This window comes from Anser anser (assembly GCF_964211835.1).
Source record: "Anser anser genome assembly, chromosome: Z".
Lineage (NCBI taxonomy): Eukaryota > Metazoa > Chordata > Aves > Anseriformes > Anatidae > Anser > Anser anser.
Genome location: NC_139723.1, coordinates 37,675,894 through 37,698,706, shown reverse-complemented (window position 1 = coordinate 37,698,706; position 22,813 = coordinate 37,675,894). Strand labels below are relative to the sequence as shown.

Sequence of the window (22,813 nt, the reverse complement as noted above, 5' to 3'; positions counted from 1 at the left end):
ATGTGGATATCTACATCACATCTATACCGTAGAATTTTTGGAGAGAATTAAAAGGCACAATCACTCATCTAAAGATGCATTCCCTTTCTGCTTAGAGTAGAAACTGGAATCTGAATCTGGTACATGTGCCTATCAACAAGCAGTTTAATATGATACACAATAGTTACCAAAGAGAGGTCTGATGCTTAGTAATACAGTAATACTCTAATACTGCAGTTACTTCAGTGTGGGGGTGCAAATCTCTCCTTCCTGCAGTCTTGAAGGGAGGCAAGTTCACATTAAATTATTATGATGATTGAAAACTACACCTTACAACTGACAACTACAGCCTTTCAGACTCATTTCCCCAGCTGTCTTGCCTTCAGGGTTTGCTATCTTACGTGTTCAGAATATGACTAATGGCCTGCATTGCGAAATAGAGGTAGAGGACATATCCCTATCCTACAGCTACATTCAGTGGGTGCAGAACTCACCTGAGACAACTAATTTTTCCTCCACTCAATATTACTCTGTTATAACCAGCTTTTCATTTAGCAAGGATCATGCAGTGGAACGTATATCTGCAGCTGCAGAAAAGCGCCTAAACCAGGAGTGGGGAGGCATATGTTGTAGGGATTACTGTAGCTGTACATGCTGTTTTGCAGGGCTCAACAGATTCTGCTACCAGACACGGATGCCCCAAACCGCAGAAATGCAAATAACAAAAGAAGCATTACTTTTTATTGAAAACGTAAAAATCATGTGAATCATGTACAATATTTTCTCATAAGGAAAATTTTAGCTGTTTCATAACGTTTCACAAAACTGTAAAACATTTTATTTTTATAAAGACTTTTTCATAAAACAAAGATAAAACTAAAGTAGTATTACAAAGCTATTTTCTAAATCATTGACAAAGAACTGAAAGTGTTTAACAGACTAATTCATAAAAGTGGCAGGAGGAAGGACTCTTCCTTTTGTAAATCTCCAAGAGGACACACAAAGGTATAGAGGGGCATGGGTTTTTTCTTTCATAACGTTTAAAATCAAGTGACATGTTAAACAGTACAGACGTGGATTCATAGGATGGTACAAATTCTAGGACTGCATTTCTCTACACTACCTCAAACAGTGCAACAGTGATTCAGTGTAAATCTCTACAGTGTTTCATTGATTCAATACTTGTGTTCAAGTATGTGTCCATGAGAATGATCAAAATCCCTACTTAGCTATTTTAATTTTCTTGTTTATAATAGGTTATAAGTTACAGTAGATTATCCCCAACAGTATGTTTCTAAATCATATGAACTGATTTCACAATACATTCTGTAATAACCTGTTCAATAATGTTAGCTTACTCACCTCAACATCTGTTGCAAAATACACAAGATCATTCTGACTCTGAATGCCAAAAATATAATAAAATTAAAAAAGGCTTTATTTCCATATACAACAAAACTATTCAGCTAAATTAAAATAAATTCAAGATAACATGGTGTCTTTTTTTTTTTTTGGCAACAGAGAGATGACCCTACTGAAAATAAACATTTAAAATACTAGTTACTATTCTTTAAAAAATTCTAATAAATGTATCCAAAATTGTTCATATAAAAATTAATTATGCAAACCTCAGAGGATAAAACAAGTTGGCTGTCTAACCAAAACAATTAAGAATGTCTGGCAGGCAAAAATAAATTAATTTGATTAAATTATATGTAATCTGATAATATTTGGTCTGAAGAAGCGTGCATGTGTGTGTACGTGTACGCGCTTGTGTGTGTGTGTACATCTGTGTGTGTTTATAAATAATAACATCGCAAAGAGCTGAGAGCCAGCCAGCCTGACAGAGGTCAACTCTTTTGTTGCATCTTTTGCGCATAGAAGTCCCTGCATGTCTCACAGCAACGCTGGTACCACCTCATGTCTTGACACAGGTTCTTTTCTCGTATCACCCTGCAGTACACAGGCCACTGGTCTCCCAGGCACTTGAACGTTAAAGCAGCTGTGAAAAAACAAAAATAAAAATAAAAATCCAATACACGTAACTGTTACATTTATTAGGGAAGAATCAGGTAGCAAAATGGACAAGGATATCAGAAGTATATCCAAGGGGGGGAAAGGAGGGTAGATTTACATTTTCAACAAAAACAAAAAGACCAAAAATTCTCTTGCTTTCAATATTTTCAACAGTCAAATTTTTTAGGGCAAGCTTAATGTATCACTTGCATTAAGTCGCGCTGAAACTGATGGGTGCATGTCATGCACCTACATCCTCAAAAGAGAGTTAAGACCACATTTCTGCCCCGTGCAGAGGTGAGCCCAGCTCTGCTGAGGATGGGTCCAAGGCTATGCTGGGGCTGCAGAGCCAGCCCCAGTGAAGCTGCAAGTTGCAGTAGTTCCAGTTGAAGCTGAACTCAGATGGAAGTTGTCACTGGAAAAATTGGAAGTCACAGCTTGAATAATACCAGAATGTGGTTCTCAGGGACATGAACAAGTGGAAATGCTTCTATCAATGGCAGTCAGGAAAATGCAGGGACATATTGGGTTTACATGGCAAGGGTTTAGTAGCAGGTGCCTGCAGGGGTGGCCTCTGTGAGCAGAGCCCAGCACCGGTCCCATGGTAGATAAGGACCAGTTTTAGACAGGGACCTGCCACTGGCCAGAGCTGAGTCAGGGAGCGACTCTGGTTGGGCCTCTGGAAGAGCTGATTTAAGAAAGGGAAAAAAAAAAAAAAACCTGCTGTGCAGCAGCAGCTGGGAGAGAGAAGTGAGAAGCAGTCCTGCAGCCCCCCAGGTGAGTGCAGCAGGAAGGCAGGAGGTGCTCCAGGCAGGCAGCAGCAGTTCCCCTGCGGCCTGTGCAGGGAGAGGCCCCTGGTGGAGCAGGCTGTCCCCCTGCAGCCCATGGGTCCCACACGGAGCAGATCTCCACGCTGCAGCCCCCCCGTGGAGGAGCCCCCGGTGGAGCAGGTGGCTGTGGCCTGGAGGAGGCTGCGGCCCATGGAGAGCCCCCGCAGGAGCAGGCCCCGGGCCGGAGCTGCAGCCCGTGGAGAGGAGCCCACGCAGGAGCAGGGGGTCTGGGGGGAGCTGCCGCCCACCCGTGGGGGACCCGTGCTGGAGCAGTTTGCTCCTGGGGGATGGATGGACCCCGTGGTACGGAGCCGTGTGGGAGCAGGTCTTGAAGAGCTGCTGCCTGTGGGCAGCCCCTGCAGGCTCAGTTCGGGAAAGAAAATCAGTTCAGTAAGTGTGAAGGAGTGGTGGAGACAAAGCATCATGAACTGACCACAGCCCCCATTCCCCGTTCCTCTGTGCCACTTGGAGGAAGGAGGTAGAAGAAAGTGAATGTGGGGAAGGAGTTTTTAATTTGCTGTTAGTTCTCACTGCTCTAGCTTGTTAGTAGTAGGTAATAAATTTCATTATTCTCCCTACACTGAGTATGTTTTGCCTCTGACTATAGCTGTTGAGTGATCTCCTTGTCCTTATCTCAACCCTTGAGCCCTTTTCGTCATACTTTCTACCCCTTTCCCTTTGAGGAGGGGGAGTAAGAGCAGTTGTGGTGGAGCTCAGCTGCCCAGCAGGGTAAAACCACCACAAAGGAATAAAGCATGGACGTTGTTGCTGGTTTCCTCATTCAGCTTTTGCTCAGGAAATCTAGAATTTTTACTATGTTGTCAATGAATGGAGACTGAACAAAACTACATGATGTCATACCTATTCTTTATAAGTGAAACATCTAATAGACCTATTGTATTCTCTGGTTTATTTGTTAAAAGGGGCAAAATGATATTGTCTTCCTACCTTGACTGCTTTGGATACCACACAGAGAGGCACTCTTTTCAGTGTAGAGGGTTGAAGACAGTTAGCAAGTTCCATGCTACATTTAATAATGCAAAGAAATTTTATGTAGAAAAATTAAATTGATAGCATGGAATCAATGAGATTTTATTTACTGGCAAATATACTTGTCCACGCCCAATTATTTCATATTGCACATTTCCTACCTTTCTGAACTTTTTCTCAGCTCTCCACACATTCAAAATGTTTTGTTGTTGTTGTTTTTTTAATTTCCTTCCAATACATTTGTCTGACTGCATAACTGTCTTTTTAATGACTCAATGTGTCTTCCCTTCTCCACGTTGAAGTCAGACTATATTAATCCTTACCTCCACACCTTTCACAGCTTATCCTCACCCATTTATTCAAGTTGCTCTATTGGTATTCTATTACTGCTTTCTGTCTGAATCTTTAAAAGTCAACTTCTTCCTCAGAAACCTTCTAAAATGATAAGGACATCATACAAGCCTGAAAAGCCACTCTCTGGATTATTCTACTGGTGTTGTAACTATACAGCTCTCTCTAGCAATCATTAACATTTAGATGCAGAAGCCTCATTTTTCTTTTGGTTGTACAAAATATGCATATTTTCATGTCTATTGTCATTTTTCATTTGAAGCCATCTTTTACTTCATACACCTGTTTTACTTACCAAGGCCTCTTATACTGCTTGTAATAGAACAATTTTGGATATTTGCACAGTGAGTTATTCAAACTATAGTGCATGTGTGCAATTAGTATGGGAAAACAGGTAAATACAGGGCAGAAGAAACACACACCATCGAAAAATCATCATAACTGAACTGAAAGAAGCCAGTCATTTTAATAGAAGTGAAATTGGAACTGAGAGCATATTCTAAAAGTAATAGAGACAGATGGTGAAATCCACATCACTTTCCACCAGAGCTAAACCCCAGACCCAGGGGTACATGATACAACATGATAGGAAAGGAACTGGAGGCCAAAATATTTAAGTGAAGCATAGTCTTATGAATTTTGAGATGTTATTGTTTCCACTGGACTGGATTCTGACTACAGTTGCATGAGGTTGACCTGTGGATTACTAATAACTGATATAATCCATTCTACAAGGACAACATAGCTCTTTTGTTTTCTTTTCTTTTGTTTAGTGAATTTCACATTAAACCCAATTTTAATCAATGTAAAGATATTTTTTTCTCTGTAAAACTTTGTGGTTCATTTTACTCTGTGACACAAAGCTTCTTATACCTCACCGGATGGAGAATGCCAATGATGCAAAGAAGCCTCTTGCTTCTGTGACATCAGTTGAACAAAGAAAGATAAAGTATGAAGGGCAGCTTTACAACAGTGAAATAGTAAAGGAGAGCTCTGTAAGCAACATCTGTCATCTCATCCAGCAAAATGAAACAATGACCACTACACAGAAATGTTTGAGGGTTAACAACTTCAAAGAGAAATACTCTTTGCTGACTCAAAGGAAGGATTACACACAGCCTGAAATGTTAGACTTGCTTTCCACGCAGGAATAATCCATTTGACAGGAGGGTTTATCTTAACAAGGGCTATGGAAAATCATCTGGAAAGGGTATACTGTCCTACAGCAAGCCCTTGAACAGTGCCCTAGTCATGATCAGGAAGCATGTACATTTTACGGAGTTAATGGCAAGACCATCATCAACACCCCAGCAGGAAATGACAGTTAACAGAATTAACAGTTCACTAGTTATGCATTAAAAATAAATAAATAAATAAATCTTAAGACCAATAGAGAGATGAGTTCTTCCAGGAACAGCAAATCTCTGCATGTTAGCAATTTTCTTTCACATATCCTGCATCAGGCATAGATTATAGACATCTGAGCCAATGACAAGTGGAAAGAAATATTTGTATTGAGAAACTAGGGCCTCTTTAATCTCAAAAATATCATAAGAACATAGTTTGAAGAGCTTTTAAGAGCAAATCAGAGGTTTTTTTACTTTAGAAATACTTGACAAAATTGAGTGGATAAAGAAATAAATTATTAGCTCTAATATAAACATATTTTCACTTAGAATGTTTTGTGCCCATAATATGCAGTCTCATAATATGGTCCTTCCTTGGCTAACAAAACTCTTTACTGTCCTGAGGTACAGTCTCTCATGTACAAGCTGGAAAACTGAGGCACAGAGAGAAGTCTCTGAATAGAATTTTTATCTCCCAGGTCCCAGCCATATGCTTTTAATTTGGCATCATCATTGTTCTACAGAGAAAGAACTAAACAGAAATTTCCAATAAGAATGTGTCATTTTGGCTGCTTACCTAACCTGGGTGATGTTATTGTGTTAACATTAATTTTCTCATTGCAGGGATGGAGATGACAGGGTCTGTAGGCTGCAGGCTTTTCTGAGGAAAAACATTCATTGCCATGCCTTCCTGTGATCTTGTGCATGCACTGGATGACTCGGGACTGCATTCCTTTGCCACAGGTAACGGAGCACTGGAACACACAGAAGACAGACATTCACTGGAAAGGTATTTTTGCCTGCAAAACATGAGGTGAAATGCTAGTCCAGCTAAAGTCAATGGCTGTTACATCAGTTATCAACAATCTGAGATTTCTGCCTCCTATTCAATAACCTAGATGAAAGTCAACTCCTATATGAAATAACAGACCAAAAGGAAATACCCCTGAAGGACTGTTTCCAGCATGCTGTGGCTGTCAAGGTCCAATTTGCAGAGCCAGTGACGAAACTGAAATGCAGCAACCAGCATGAAGGGAGCAAGGGCCATTCTCCTGTATTTGTTTTCTAATTTACCTTTATAATGGAAGTGAGAGTGATGGAACAAACAACAATGCTGACACAGAGAAGCATTCTGAAATAAGCCATTACTCCTTCTATCAGTGCAAAAGTGCTGTTTCCACTGAGAAGTTTAGAGTGTTTGCCTCCTCTTCCTGCCTTTGCTTCCTGTCTCTGTGTTTTCATGTGTGTCCAACAAATAAAACACATGCAATAATCTATGAGAGGCTGCTTGGCCTTTAATCAGCCTTCCCGTCTTGTTGCCACACGGAATGAAGTGAGAAAACAGCCAAGTACTGCAACAGTCATAATGTCCTACTTTTATCACAGTAACATAACAAATTAGAATGAAAACTTGGGCAATGTTTTACAAATGCATAAAAAAACCTGTTCCGAACAAACAAATTACACCTTTTCCCCTTCACTGACTTTTTATGAACAAAATTTAATGGGGCTTGAAGTGAGATATGTTCCATTGCTTTAACTAAAAATTCATTGAAAAAAAAATATGTTGCAATTTGCTCTTATGTGCTAGTGGTTTTCACTCACACATTGACAAATTTCATTCAGTTTTGGAGAAATTTACAATACAGAACATCTTCAGGTATTCATCAACCTCTTGCATTGAATGGCATGAGCACTAGCTGAAAATTTATACCGCTACACCCACATAATCCTGATAACATATTTTTTTTCTAAAAAAATCTTAATTTTGTAAATGTTCACAAAACATTTCCTTGGGATGCTTCATGAAGCAGCAGGAAAAAATATTGAAATGAAGGACAAAGACAAGGAGAGGAACAACAACCTATAACAACAAAGGTTTCCCAACCAGCCTCTCTCAAGATGGAGATGTAGAGTTTATCAAGCCTTCAAAGAAAGAAAAAAATTTGAGTATAGGAAGCACTAAAGTGTTTTATACTCTTTCCTTTTGTCATCTATGTGCTTTTGGGTGACATTTTAAGCACTGTTACTAGGAGAAAAGATTTACACATTCCAAATGGGAAATAGGGGGCTCCAGAGGAGTTAGATTCATGTTTCACTCCTAAAGAGGTACAAAAGACTAGGATACATATTTAGAGTGTTTTCAGAAGGGACTAATAACATCCAAAGCATGTTTCAGCTTGTAACCACATGAAATGGCATTCTATAGATGCAGTAAGTGGATTTGATTTTGCTTCTCTTCTCAGTGATGTACATCAGGAGTAGCTCCACTAAGTCAACAAAGTTTCTGTAATTAGTTGCAAAGTTAATCAGATACAATCTGCACAGTTCAAGGCTTGCAAAGACATTCATTTAGGAATACAGTGTTGTCTATTCAATACCAACCATCACTTAATAAATGAACCAATATGCTGATTACAGAACAAAATCCAGCTAGCATTGAAGTCTTCCACATGCAGAAGTCTCTCATCAACTTTGAACTTAGTATACTGCTTTTACACTGCACGAGAAAAAGACTCTTAAAATAATTCCTTTTCCTGAATTCTCTACCTTTTTCCAGTGCGGCTAAAAATACTGTGACTTCCTATAACTGCCAACATTATATACATGACAAACATACATAATTATACATACAGATACCCCAAATTTAATCATCAACAGCAGCCAGAACACTGATTTTTCATCTTGCCAAAATTCCATCCACTTCATGGATTCCTCTCTCCATACTTCACAGAGGTTTCTCTTTAGAGTATTTCAATAGACTAGCAAGTGAGACAATGGAATAGCAAATTTTAAGGGAGAAAAAAAAAATAAAAATAAGAAAAGCAAACCTAAGAATGAAGGGAAGAAGAAGGTGTATCAACTCTTTAAAAATTATCACAATTATTGCAAAAATTAGAGTAATTTTGCACACAGAATTGTATTCCTTCCCTTTAGTAAAACACTTTCCTGTTTATTAACCAGAGCTAGAATGTGTGTGAAATTTTAGTAAGTATGTATCTTTTATCAGCTATGGTGAAGGAGGACAGGAATGTGGATCTCTTAAAAATAATCTACATGGCCATTATTTTTGGTTATCCTAAAGTGAGCAACAGGAACCTTGCCATGTGGAGTACTAGATGGAAGTGAGAAGGGGATTTGAAAATGCTTCTGGTGACAAACTGGGCTCCAGTGGTTTATCTGCTAATTGATAATGCATAATAATTCACCCTCGTGAAAGTGTCCTTTTGGAGAGCACTCTGGCAGCAGCCACATCTTATTTATATCAAATGAGCACCGACCTGAAAGATTCTACTGATTGCAATGCATCTGAGACAATACTCAACGAGCAGACAGATCTTTCTCAGGTAACCACTGTGTAAACCCTTAATTTCTACACAGAAATTGGCAAGATTTTGCATTAAAATCTTAATTGGCAAATTAACCTCCCTTTAATGACTGTGCTGCTGCTAACCTTTCTGAGATATTTCAAAGAGCTCTATGAAGCATTACAATGTGATTTTTTTTTTAATTAAAAAATGTATACATCTTTCAAACAATTAATTTTGTCTTGCATGACCTACATACTATCATCCATCATTTAGAGGAGGAAAATGATGCTGAAGGATACTAAAATGATACGTTTCAGTTCATATGGGAAGTATGTGGCAAAGCAAGAAATAAGACATTTCCCTTCACCTTCCCTCCCCTTGTATCTACTTTTCTCTTCACAGAAATGTCTAACTTTGTATTTATTCTTATTTTATAAAACCGAGAGCTTTTATTAGGTTTTGAAAGATGTCCAGTGAGAACTGTGACGAGAGAGGGCTGCAATCTAAAACGTTCAAAGCCAGTCCCATCAATTTAGTCTACCCTGTTCACACATCAGAAGAAGCAGTGGTGTCTGACTTCAGAATTAACAATTCTACTCACTGGAAGCCAGAAAAAAATTAGAAAAAAAAAATCTCTTTACCATAGCTGTATTATCTCATGTTCAAAGTAATATGAAATTGAGTATCTACTAAAAACACTTACACATGGGACAGATACAAACAGAGAAAAAGAAATATTTTTAGTCATTTTAAAAGCAACTGGAAATAAAATGAAAAATTTCAGACATAACATCTTATTTGCATAAAAGTAGGGAAAACACACTTCAGGTATGGCATTTGCTAGCGACACAGACAAACTGAGATTTTTGCATGTCTCCATGAAGTAGCCTGACATGTTTGTACTACATACATACCAGCCAGCTGCTGAGATAACTGAGAGCACCAAATGAATACTGGAGGATAAAAGGCATCCACAACATTTTTTCTTCATGGCTCTGAAAAGGCATAGAATTGTTCCATCTTCTCCAGAAGACACTTCAATTTCTGCAAACCAGCTAGATGCAATGCAGAGCAACAGCTCTGATCCTCATTATAATACCTTACTGCATAAACATCTTTACTTTCTAGCTCTGTACACTAATGCCTCTTAATTTTGCCTCAGTTTTGGATTTTTCTCACTCAAAATGTTCAACCAGAGGGAAATAGTCTTCAGTGGATGTGCAGATATCACATTTTAGGTAGCACTTCTAGTATGTAGTCAAAGCTACACAGCTTCTGTATACTTGTGCAGTTTCCAAGTTTAAAACCGTAACAAGATTTTCAATTTACAACAGTACTTTCACCTTCACATACTATGCTGTGAATTTAATCATAAACCAGTCCATCTGACAAAACTGATTATATTTTCCACAATTTTAAATTTATATATATATATAATGCAAAGCTTATGTACATAAAATTTGCAGAAAATGGCCACTCCAAACAAATTTGTAGCAACTTGCTAAGGATTCATGAGATCTTCGATTAGTTTCAACCCACAACGTTTTTGACTAGTGAATGGAGAATGTTTTTCTAGAGCTCCTCTCCCCACATCTCCCAAATGTCACACTTGCACATGCTATACTTTATTTTTGCGGTCGTTAATTACAGTTTAATTTTCACTGTTCAGATGACCTACACTTTAAGGCCATGTAACTGATTAGCAAAATTCCCGTAGGACAACTGTGCTTGTAGGTTTAGACTAAATGTTCTAATATGCAGCCGGAGGTTTTTTAGGTGGCTGTTAATCTGTGCATTTTGGACACATTCCTAAAGGTACTGTAAAACCGTTCAAGCAGCAAGACATGTAAAATATTCCTGTTAAAGATTACAAAAAAAAAAAATCCTGGATAAATATAGTTAACGGATTTTTATATTATTATTTTTTTTCTCTCAAATAAAATCTACCCACCCTATTTGAATTTTGTCCTACTTTTGAACTTCTTTTAGACATAATTTCAAGGACAGAAATCTAGGCGTTAAATATAACAATCCTTACATTTGGCATGCACACCATTTACCCAAGATTCCTTCTTACTGTTCCCTGCCAAAGATATATATTCTGGAGAGAATACATATTCCCATGGCCAACAGCTGAAGAAGGTGCTGTAATGCCTTAGTTGCTTCCAGCTGGCCTTCGAACGAAGTAGGAATTCCTAAATTAAGGGAAAAATTGTCACTGGCAGACAGTAACGGTCAAAATGCATCCTTCTGCCAAGACAACAGGCAATCGCTGCAGAGGTTGATAGGATCCACAATGAAAAACCGAATCTGTGGCAATATTAACAGAATTGACTTGGACAATTTATTTTCAAGAATAAGTGGATTGTTCAATAAAAGGGTTTTACAAGTCTAAGTAGCATTAAAAGTGGAGAGAGATGTGCTCATAAGGAAACTCAATGATGAGTTCTACTGGAAATTATTAGCAGAGCATTCCTAATCATTTATGTATAGGTTCATCAGTTCCAGCATTCAAGTAGTTTCAACCTTTTCATAAAATGAGTGTGAAACAAGGGTAGCAAGCAATCAGATATTAGCAACAGGACTAGTATTTGCTTTCATGTCTGCAATTTTTTTGTGTACCTTTTGTTTTTATAAAGTTCACTTTTGAAGGCAGGTAGCAGGTAAGGTGGTGCATTTGTTTTCAATAAACGGAGTTTAACAATATTCTTATTTTTAAAGGATACTAGATTAAGTTATCTGCAGTTTACTTAAGCACTTTTCTTTTTTTTTTTTTTTTAATAAGATCATTTGTGAATAGCACAACTAATACAAAAATAGGGACTAATAGATCCAAACATAAGATGAAGTCTGAGTTCTCCTATGCATCATTTCCAGGAAGGTCTTTATGCCTCTCTCATTTCTGACACACCCAACACCTCAGTATATGAATGCCAAATTTAAAATTCAGAACTTGTGCTAAGTTTAGCTGAAAAAAATCTGCTGTTGGTCTCTGCTAAGTTTAGCAAGCTTGAGTTGTCCTTACTTCTTTTTATTTTTCTTTTTTCTCTATTTTTTTCTTTCTTTTTTCTATCTTTTTCTTTCAAGCTCTTCTTTCTTGAGTGCCAATTAATACTATGTAAATGTTCAAGAGACATAAGATTTGAAAGGAAGACAGACAGCTGAAGTCCACATTTGATAAGCTGGGCTACAGACAAGATTTATATGTAGGAAGTCCTCATCACCTGGTCTCAAGAACCTGGACCTTTCTTTTCTGTCTCTATTTTCTTAATCATCCACTAGCTTCCAATAGAAATCAATTATATTTTTTCATGGAAAATGAGAAACTGCCTTTGGTAACAAGACAAGAAGCAACTAAAAGTTTACAAGTAAGATTTGATTGTGGAATATGACAAGAATTTGGTTTAACATGAATATTAAGGAAACAACAAAAAATAAATCATTTTTGCTGTGACAGCATATGAAAATTTCTCCCTTGACTAAATTCAGTTCCCCCATTTCTTTTTAGATGAACTAGTTAAACACAGTCACTCACTTCATGACTGAATAAGCTTGAGCATCCCAATGAATCTAGTCTCTTTTGTTAGGACAGTTATACTTACTAGTTTGCTCAGGAAGCCTGCTGAGATTCCTCCTCAAGGTATGCAACATTGGGTTAATTCACAAAATCCTGTATGTAATAGGGAATTTAGACTGGATAACATTAGGGTACAACAAATCCTGTGAGAAAGATGAAAACTACTGGAGGGCTACATGTACATTTCTCTGTAATCATAAATGTGATATACTTGCTAAATCAGCTGAAGACCTTTTTAATTTATAAATATATAGGTCAAACATAAAATTATTTACATGCTTCTGAGTGATATGAAGCATTAGTCTTTATTTTTGCAGTTCTATAAATTTTATTTATCCTTCATGTTTTTTAAAAGCAATAAACATACAAAGATGAAACCAAATTGTATTGGGTGTATTTGGCAAGGGTTTGGTAGCAGGGGGGCTGCAAGGGTGGCCTCTATGAGCAGAGCCCAGCAGCTGCCCCATGTCAGAGCAGAGCCAGCTCCAGCCAGCTCCAACAGCGACCCACCACTGACCAGAGCCACCAGCAATGCTGGGTGGGCCTTCTGGACAGCAGACTGGAGGAAAGGGAAAAAAAAACTGCTGTGCAGCAGCAGGGACAGAGAGGAGTGAGAAAATGGGAGAGAACCATCCCTGCAGCCCCCCAGGTGAGTGCAGCAGGAGGGCAGGAGGTGCTCCAGGCAGGCAGCAGCAGTTCCCCTGCGGCCTGTGCAGGGAGAGGCCCCTGGTGGAGCAGGCTGTCCCCCTGCAGCCCATGGGTCCCACACGGAGCAGATCTCCACGCTGCAGCCCCCCCGTGGAGGAGCCCCCGGTGGAGCAGGTGGCTGTGGCCTGGAGGAGGCTGCGGCCCATGGAGAGCCCCCGCAGGAGCAGGCCCCGGGCCGGAGCTGCAGCCCGTGGAGAGGAGCCCACGCAGGAGCAGGGGGTCTGGGGGGAGCTGCCGCCCACCCGTGGGGGACCCGTGCTGGAGCAGTTTGCTCCTGGGGGATGGATGGACCCCGTGGTACGGAGCCGTGTGGGAGCTGTTCTTGAAGAGCTGCTGCCTGTGGGCAGCCCCCGCAGGCTCAGTTCGGGAAGGACGGCATCCCGTGGCAGGGACCCCACGGGGAGCAGGGGCAGGGAGGGACCGTGAAGGAGCGGTGGAGACAAAGCATCAGGGACTGACCTCAGCCCCCATTACCTGTTCCCCTGAGCTGCTTGGGGGTAGGAGGCTGAAGAGGGAAGATGTAGCAAAGGGAGATGGGGGGGAAGGTGGTTTTGGTTTGCTTTCAGTTTCTCACTGCTCTAGTCTGCTAGTGATAGGCAACATAATATATTAATCTTAATATACTGAGTCTGTTTTGCCTGTGATGGTAATTGGTGACCAGTCTCCCTGTCCTTACCTCAACCCATGAGCCCTTTTCATCATATTTTCTTCCCCTCTTCCTTTGAGGAAGGGGAGTCAGAGACGAGTGTGGTGGAGTCTAGCTGCCCATAAGGTAAAACCACCACAAATGTTCAACTTAGTTTTTGATAAGATAGATCTGTGATATCTGTGATACTCTTAGATGAGAGAAGTGGAAGCTAACCATATGAGAACCATTTTTTAAGGATCTTTGCTCTTCTGCCAATGAAACAAACAACTCCAGTGAAAAGCACTTTTACAGAACTAGTACATTGTTTTCAATATCTTTATGGATATTTTAACAATTCTGTAGGTACCGTGTATTTGCCTAAGGCCATATGTTATTTTTAAAGGATGTCAGACAAGAAACTGATAAAAGAAAAATAATACAATTATTTGTATGAGACGTGATAAAACAGGTTATACAGATGCTTATTCAAAACTGCTTAAGAGGGCTCACCCTTTGTGCATTAGACTAAATTTTGTATTGCCAACACGTGGTAAAACCTAATTTCTGTAGCATATTGTATATATTACTGCTATTAATGTGTAGTGGTAAATAAGACATTATTACATCTCAGACTTTCACGTGAGATAGCACTGAATGGAAGTTTCACAGAAGAAAACCTTCCATTGATTTTAACTATCAAACAACCAAACGAGAATATGACAATATGGAAGCAGTTAGATTTGAAGATCTTGTAGTTATTTATTTTTTTTCTACGAAATTAATTGGACTATTTGTCCAAAACAAATTATTAAAAATCATTGAAATGTTAGCCTTTGAGTTTAAGGCTTTGAGTTTAGGTTTGACAATTTAATATATCGTGAGGCTGTTCTGTAGAAAACCTTCCAGGGAAAATCAAAGCTCACCAGGACAAACCTTTAGTTAAAGGCATTTCATTAGCATTTCTAATGAAAAGATAATTGAAACCATTAAAAACATAAATTAAATGTCATAGGAGAGGAACAAACATTCATGAAACCCCTCTCTTTCCAAAATTTCTACTTTTATATATTTCAGAAATTAAATAAACCTATGTGAAAAGCTGTTTTGTACCACATAAAATTAAGGATTTGACTTTAAATAGCATTATTACATGTAGTGCTTTTGATTTTTTTCCAGTAGAAGTAAAAATGAAAGAGCTCATCCCTAACAATGACTTTATTCCATTCAATTTATCTACTAAATTTTAAGTCACGAAGATCTGAAGTGATATCAAGTTACTAAGTTAAATGGATGTGAATGATATTTAAAAAAAAAAAAAAGAAGAAAAGAAAAAGCAAACAAACAAACAAACATCAATTAATGAGGAAACTGAACCTTAAGAGTTTATTGTTTGTTTGTTTGGCTGAAATACCATGATCTCACGTATAGGCCATTAATTTTGAAAAAAAAAATCCTTAAAAGAAAACCAAGGAAAATGAATTAGAATATGACTTACAATTATCAACAAAATTTCTGCTGATTAATTTTATCTTAAAAATATGTAGACACAATAAATGCAAGAAAATGGATCTCCAGAAAATTCTATATTAATAGGAAACTCATACTGAACTGAAAGGGTTTCATTATGTATGATGATGTCACCCAAAGGCATGAATGTCCTGAGAGAACTACCAGAAGGCCAGGAAATAGAAAATGTTAACCAGTCTGAGTTGTTGTGATCCTGTGATAAATTTACCAAAGAACAATCATTACTTTTGGGTGAACTCTGTTTTATGTCAACATTAGTGGAGTTATTTGTGGCAAGATTAGATGAAGGAACTCTGGAGATTAAACATAAATCTTTGAACAACAGCCTGAAACAGCACAGATAAGGCAGAAAAGTAAATCTTTCTTCCAGTATTTAAAAATCTATAATATTCCCTGTAATTCATTAAAACTGGTAAATGAATTTAATTTAAAACAGTAATTTCAAAATTTTTCAAGATTGTTTATATAAATGTATAAAATATAAAATATATATTAAAATGTAAAAATATTTTCAGATAGTATCCAAAAAGAAATCATTAGAAAACAGTAAAAAGTGAGAATCACATAGATTAAGACAAAATAACAAACAAGAAACAACAATATATATTTTTGTGGCAAAATAGAACTTTATATAGGATCAATTTTGTCTCAGGAATGAACACCTGAAGTAGTATTATTTACATTAACTGCGTGAAAGATACGATGAAAAATGCATGAAAGAAAAAAGTTTTCCAGCACACAGAAATCATCTAGATCCCACAAGAGCAAAAGGATTACATAAATTCTAACAGAACCCAAGTCAACAAGCTAAATGAATTACACATTGGCAGATGATACAGGCAGAGACGCTGAAGAAAACTTTTGGAAGGACAGAGAGATGATCTTAGCGATGGAGATACACCAGGCAAAAGAATGCCTATTGGACTGAGTCTCAGCACTGGACTGAGTAACTGGATTTTCCTGTACGTATTGACAGCTGTGGAATGATTTGTCAGCTATCAGAGAAAAAGATCTAGGCATCATCATGAACAGACTGATTAAATAATTTGCCCAATGCATATCACTAAGTAAAAACAAGAAACAGAAAACAGAATAATGAACATGCAGCAGAAGTCTACACTGAAAAGATGAAAGAAGTTCGTGGTTCAAAATGTCAGGGAGCTGCTGTTCTCCAGATTTGGGAGTAACCATGTAATACCAGATAAGCTGCAGTGTTTTCAGTTGTGTACTGAGATTATACATACTGCTTTACACCATAGCCTCAAGTATATCATCAGTCATTGTAAAGAGATTGGAGATTCTTACATGGAACGGATTGTATGTATGCAACACTCATTTCAGTTAAATTAAAGTCTAAGAAAATAAAAGAGAAGTTGGTGTTCTTGTTTTTCTTGTATCCCTCCCTGGCCCCCATAGCCCATGTTACTTCTCTGTTCTATTAGCTCCTTTCCTTATTATTTATTTGTGATGTTATCTGATGGTATTTTTTGCACATAAATTCAGCATAGCTCCTTGGGAAACTGAAATTCTGATGGTCACTGTAGTCCCTATCTTACAGAATTTTGTTGAGAATAATCTTTTTTGACCAGGCCTGACTAAGGGAGAATTAGTGTTAGCACAAGGACACTGAAGGGATGCTTGCGGTTAACTCTTCATCATTCAGTAGAGATCTCTGTGATACACATCCTGCTAGTTGGGCTGTGAAGCTCTGCACTGTAATAGTATAAATAAGTGTAAAGTAAAACTTTCACTGGTCAAGCACCATTCATCTCCCTGGTGAATTATGTGTTAGCCTTCCAGAAGCCTGGCTGTGCAAAGATCTGAGGAGACCTTAACAATAATTGGTTGGCATTTCTGGGAGACCACATGTTTAAGTCCTGGATATAGGACATTACGTCTCATCAGTAATTCCTAAGTATGTTATTCTTTATTTAAATCTATGTTTATATGCATACATGTGCATATGTAAGTCCCTTACAGCAGTAATGCCTGGCCTGGCACTGCAAGGCTCACAACCAGAAAGTTTGGGAATTGGTATTTGGTCTGATCTAGTTTGTACTAGAATGGCTTGGAAGACAATAGGCAGTGGCAAAGGAGGTGATGAAAAGCTGTGCTCTGTGATTTCTGACTCTGTATATCTGCATGACACATCTCCCATCAGGTATAAATCTGTTTCCTTTGCATGGGCTTCTTACCTTCAAGAGATCACGATGTCCAAATGTCAACAGATAGCAATGGGAAAGCCTTAGCACAAGAAAGAGGGTACCTGCTATCCTGTCTGTAGCAGAAACACTTAACCATTACTCAAAGGCATCCTTCTTCTACTTTTAGCTCTAACAGTTATAGTTAAGTTGTTTTGTTTTTTGTTTGTTTGTTTGTTTTTAAACAGGCTCCACACTGATTCCAATCTTATCCTCCCTTGAGGGTAATCCCCAACTCCTTTTCTTAAATAATAAAAAAAAAAAAAGAAGAAAAAAAAGGAAAAAAGAAAAAAAAAGATCCAGTGGCAAAGCTTAATGTTGCAATACAGATGCACATGTATGATCTTTTTCTCTGTGAAGATTTTAAGTAAAGGACATGGTGTTTAACAATTCAATCAAACTTCCTTTCTCAAGTCATACCTTTGTGTCACTCTGTGCAATTTCAAGAAGCCTTTAAAGTACTTGGTCCAAAAAAATCTCTTTACTAGAACTTACCCAATTGACAGTATCTTGTATGACTTGTCATGCAATGCAAACATTTCAGCTTAATTTGGGGGAGCTGAAGTAATTCATTTTTAATTTTAAAGAATGTTTGAAAAATATTCATATCATTCTAGACATTCGCATTTTTACCTTATTGTGTGTAGTTGAATAAGATTCCTAAAATGTTAAAAATATTGTTATAGATTAGCATTTTGGAAATCTGAAGTTCATCCAGTTTCTGGACTATAGATTACTGACTCTGCTCAGCATCGTTGAAAAGAGCCATTAATGTTAACATGGAATAGCAGCCCTTTTCAGAATGCCAGACCCCCACACCGTTACTTTCCAGTGAGACTGTGGGAAGAATAATTTCCTCAGACACAGTCATTTGCATGGTAAGAAATGGGTCAAATCACAAAGATCAGTGGATACTCTGAATTTAGTACACCACTAAAATATCTATCACATCTATCGTATTTGGCAATGCCAGACTCCCAAATCTAGTAATTCAAAAAATAACTAGACAAGCTGTCAGTACAGAAGGTAATTACAGAACGTAAAAGGACAGTTAGTTGTCAACAACAGAAAATGGCAAGATAGAGATGATCTATTTGTGTACAGCATGGATATCTAGAGCCTATTCAACTTAAGACGAGTTGGACCACACAGTATAAAACTGAATTTCTTAAAATTCATGTAAACTGACACAGAAATTTCAACTTTTCAACTTCACTGGAAATAAGTTTTCTTTGATTATACAGACACATCTTTTTCTCACCAGTAAGCCTGAGCCCAGTCAGTAATCATTCCTGTCAGACCTGAGGAGTGACAAACAATTGGTAAGGCAAATGGCAGCCAAGCTGCTTCACTTAAAGCAATGGTCTTAGGTTTTAAGAACCACAGAGGATATGGCTGGAAGGACAGCCCAGAACATTTGTAAAGCTGCCCAAAGGTTCAAAGTCCATTACTGCATACTAATACTAGTACTAACAATATTTAATTCTGAAATATTGATGGGTATAAATGGAAGAAAATGTCATTAATTTGTGAAGTTCTCAGTTACCTATTTTAGCAGGATTTTTACCACTTTACTTCTACTACCACAGAGTAAGAAATACCCAGATATATTTCAGATTTCCTTTTCTTGTAGAATTTCCTACACCTCTAACTGCTAATGTTTATGAAGCTATCCTACAAATCAACCTTTTCACTACTGATTTGTGTTTCTTACACGTATTTCAGCATGCCTCCCTGAAAACTGTTTAAAAATCAGCACAGTCCAAAGCAATTCAGTTCCTGAATTCATCAGTGTTAACTTCTTCTTCCTCTGGGAGGTACAGATTTAACAGGCAACAACAATGGCAATGTAAGTGAACCTCCTCTTTCCCCATACAACTCTTTCACATGGCACCATGCAGCATACTGCACATCATGCAATGAGACTGTGACTGCACAGACCCCTTGAGCATGGGACTGGATTTGCCTCTACTAAACGTCGCCATCTTCCAAGCATCCTCTACTGGCTATCAGTTTTTGTTTGTTTGTTTGATTGTTTAGTTTGTTGTCGCTGTTGTTGTTTCTCATTTGTTCACCTTTGTTTTGCATTATACTGCCTCTTGTAGACCCTGAGAAGGTTGCTATGGGCACTCAATTTCTTGAAGGGCATGTTTAAAACAAATGTATAAAGGCTGTACCATCTACTTGAGAACAGAGTAGAAAAAAGGTTACCTGAAATCAGGTGAATTTAAAATGCTTTTCATTCTTTTCTTTCTGATTATCTATTTGAATTCTCTGCCTACCACGTCTCTTGTCAGACAGGATTGCTAGCACCTTTCAGCATGGGCTGTAAGCTCCTTCTATTCTTGTTCTTGGTTTGGTTTTCTACAGGGCCTAGCAAGGATCTAGTCTTAATGAGAATGGCTGACATACCATAACTTTGTATTTTTCTAATATAGCACTGCTTACAGATAAAGCAATTATAAATACATCGCAACTTCTGCCCATAATGGCCTTTTGATTCCAGTCTGCTATTCCTGAAAACTTTGCTTACCCTAAGGAGGTTTGTAGCAGCAATAACAGAAAATCAGTAAAGATGTCCCAATAGATCTAAGCGTGATACAAATACCAGAATTTCCCATTCATGCTCAGTTTTATGCATGTTCAAAATGGGTAATGTCTACTTTTAAAATCCCTGCCAGTCTCATCAGTGCTTTTACCTTTTATGAAGGGTGGTCTTGATTTGTTTTTCTAGAAACTGACATTATATTTATACTAGGCAAAATACTACAGTACACTGCGCTGATCTATGAAAGAAAAAAATATCTGAAAAAAATTATGTTAATATTACAGGATTGGTTGGAAATGAACAAAAACCTCCCCACTCTCATTTCAGTACATTGATATCTTCCATTTGATTTGCTCATACTTCTTTTCTGAAACAGGCATACCTCATTTGCTGGAATCTTACTGTATAATTAAGTCAGTATAAACATTATCAACAAGATGACAGTATTATTTTGACTTCAATTATTTCATCAAAGTCACATATTTCATTTGTCCATAGTCTTATTAATAGTGTCACATTTTGACTTCTCACAGAATCTGAAGAGCTAACATTCTTGGACTGGGATCCAAAGAATAAAACTAAAGCTAATTACCTTGTCAGGAAAACTGCAGCATTAATAACATCCTAAATCTGAATTTTTAATTAAAGGATACCAAATAATTTGAGATTATTTGCTATGGAAATTTAGAGGTTGTTTAAAGTTTGAATACCCCATGTGGTTGAACAGTTGGCAAAACTGAATTTGCTTTTTTCATTTTCCCGATTTTTACATGTTTTTCGATCCAGACAAAAGAGAAGCAATCGTCATCAGCGACAGCTGCTTTTTGTACCACTCAGCTGAGAGATCTCTCTGTGAACTGTTGGTTTCATTCTGTCTCCGTGCAACAGCTGGAGACTTTACTTTCCCCCCCACGCACTGTCTACAGGGCACTGCGTATACGATCTTAAAAAAATAATTTGAAATAGGACATGAGTTCTGAGATTTGTTGTTATAAAAATGAAGCAGTTGCTTCAGATGTCCTTTAGACTCACAAAAAAAAAACATAATAATTATATTAGACCAACCTTTGATCCCCCATTTTCTCTTCTTCAGACTACAGACAAAGCTTTCACTTCTTTACTGTGAGGGTGACAGAGCACTGAAACAGGTTGCCAGTAGAGGTTGTGGAGTCTTATTCTCTGGAGATATTCAAAACGTGCGTGGATGCCAACCTGTGCAATGTGCTCTAGGTGATCCTGCTTGGCATGGGGGGTTGGACTAGATGATCTTCAGAGGTCCCTTCCAACCTCGGCCATCCTGTGATTGTGTGAAAACAAACTACATTCTAACCATTGGGATCATTATCACAGAAGCTGTATTTGTATCCTCTTCATGTCCAGTCTAACACATAGATACTATTTAGGAACTCTGCTGGTGTTTCCTTTTTAGCTGCTCCTGAGTGCATCTTTTCTCTCCAGCTTCCTTAGCCCAATCTTATTGTAGAACTTATAGTCTGTTATCTTCTCTGGTCTCCTTTATGCTTACACTTTATACTTCACTTCTTACAAATGGCTGCTCCTAAAATCTATTCCCTTGCACATTGTTTTGATCCTATTGTCACTTGCTGAATCCCTCCAAAAGTTTTGGGTACAGTATCAAATAAAAGTTAAGCTTTTTATTATTGTTTTCAAAACCTACACTTCTCTCCACAGTATTTTCCCTCCCCAGATTCATCCTGCTTTTTATATATACTTCATTTATTCTATCAATGTTCTGAATTTTCTGGATAATTGAAAAAAAAAAAAAGCTTCCAATATATAAAGTATCCTAAACGTGACCTTATGACCTTTGAGTACCCCATGCTGTTGTCATCTAAGTATTTGTACTTCTTGGAGTACATCAATGATGTGTAGTTCTCTTGTAAGCCAGGTAGACGTGTAAACATGCAGTGCATATGCATTTCATTTCACTTCTCCCCTGCTTACTTGTTTCTCCTTAGATGATGAATTCCCCTGAGGATGACCTAAAACTTGTATAGTCTTGAAATGGGTCGTAAGTGTGCAGCTTAGTAAAGAACGCTGCTGCTGTTAAGAGTGAGCTACAACATGCCCTTTTTGGGCCTATATTAGATGTGGTAAGCTTTCCTCATCTGAAGAGAACATTTACATTGTTCAGCATCATATTCCAAGGACACCATTTACTGGTAAAATGTAATTGCTAATGTTTCTAGGTGGTGGATCCAACCGCTCAGTTTGAGCCTTTATTCTGTACTTTCTCCACACACTCATGAGGGTAGGCAAAGAGTCTAACTGAACAGAAATATTTAGCATATTGAGCCACTTTGCTGACTTAAGAGCTATTGTGGAGTTCAGTGCTCCATACAGTCCAGATTATACAGCATACTTTTAAATTAAGCAAGAGTTTTAGAAGGATTGATGTATTTATTGACTTACTGGAGTCTGCAATTTTTGTCAAATATTCTTTGATCTTGGTATTGTTAAAATGTTGAGTAAAAGCACTATTTGATCTCTATGTGACCGTACCTCTAAAACAAATTAACTCCATTACAGCACTACCATGATTATTAATAATGTTATCTTTTCAGTAACAGTTCAATTTAAGCTTCATTTAAAATTATGCCTTAAGAGTTCAAGGCAAGCGGCAAAGCCAATAAGGATCACATTAAGCCTCTTGTTTCAATGTGTGAGAAGCGTCATTTGGATTTTTCAAGCCAAGTCTTGGCATTAGCTTGGGGGAACTTGGCTCTGCTCAAAGAAACAGCCTTCTGTCAATGTCAAGAATGATCCTAAAGAGTAAAAAC

The 22,813-nt window shown here is 37.8% G+C and overlaps 1 protein-coding gene across 9 annotated transcripts in view; it reads right to left on the bottom strand.

Moving 5' to 3' along the window:
• Positions 1-703: 703 nt before the first annotated feature.
• ADAMTS19 (ADAM metallopeptidase with thrombospondin type 1 motif 19) overlaps positions 704-22,813 on the bottom strand; it is a 169,134-nt gene continuing 147,024 nt past the window's right edge. For 8 of the 9 annotated variants that reach the window (XM_083817298.1, XM_083817305.1, XM_083817303.1 and 5 more), the window contains 2 exons: positions 6,090-6,267; positions 704-1,981 (listed from right to left, as the gene is read on the bottom strand). In XM_083817298.1, coding sequence (XP_083673424.1) covers positions 1,830-1,981; positions 6,090-6,267 — 330 coding nt within the window. In that variant the 3' untranslated portion in view covers positions 704-1,829. Of the gene's footprint in view, positions 1,982-6,089; positions 6,313-22,813 lie in introns of those variants that run through there. The other variant, XM_083817299.1, reaches the window with a different exon arrangement.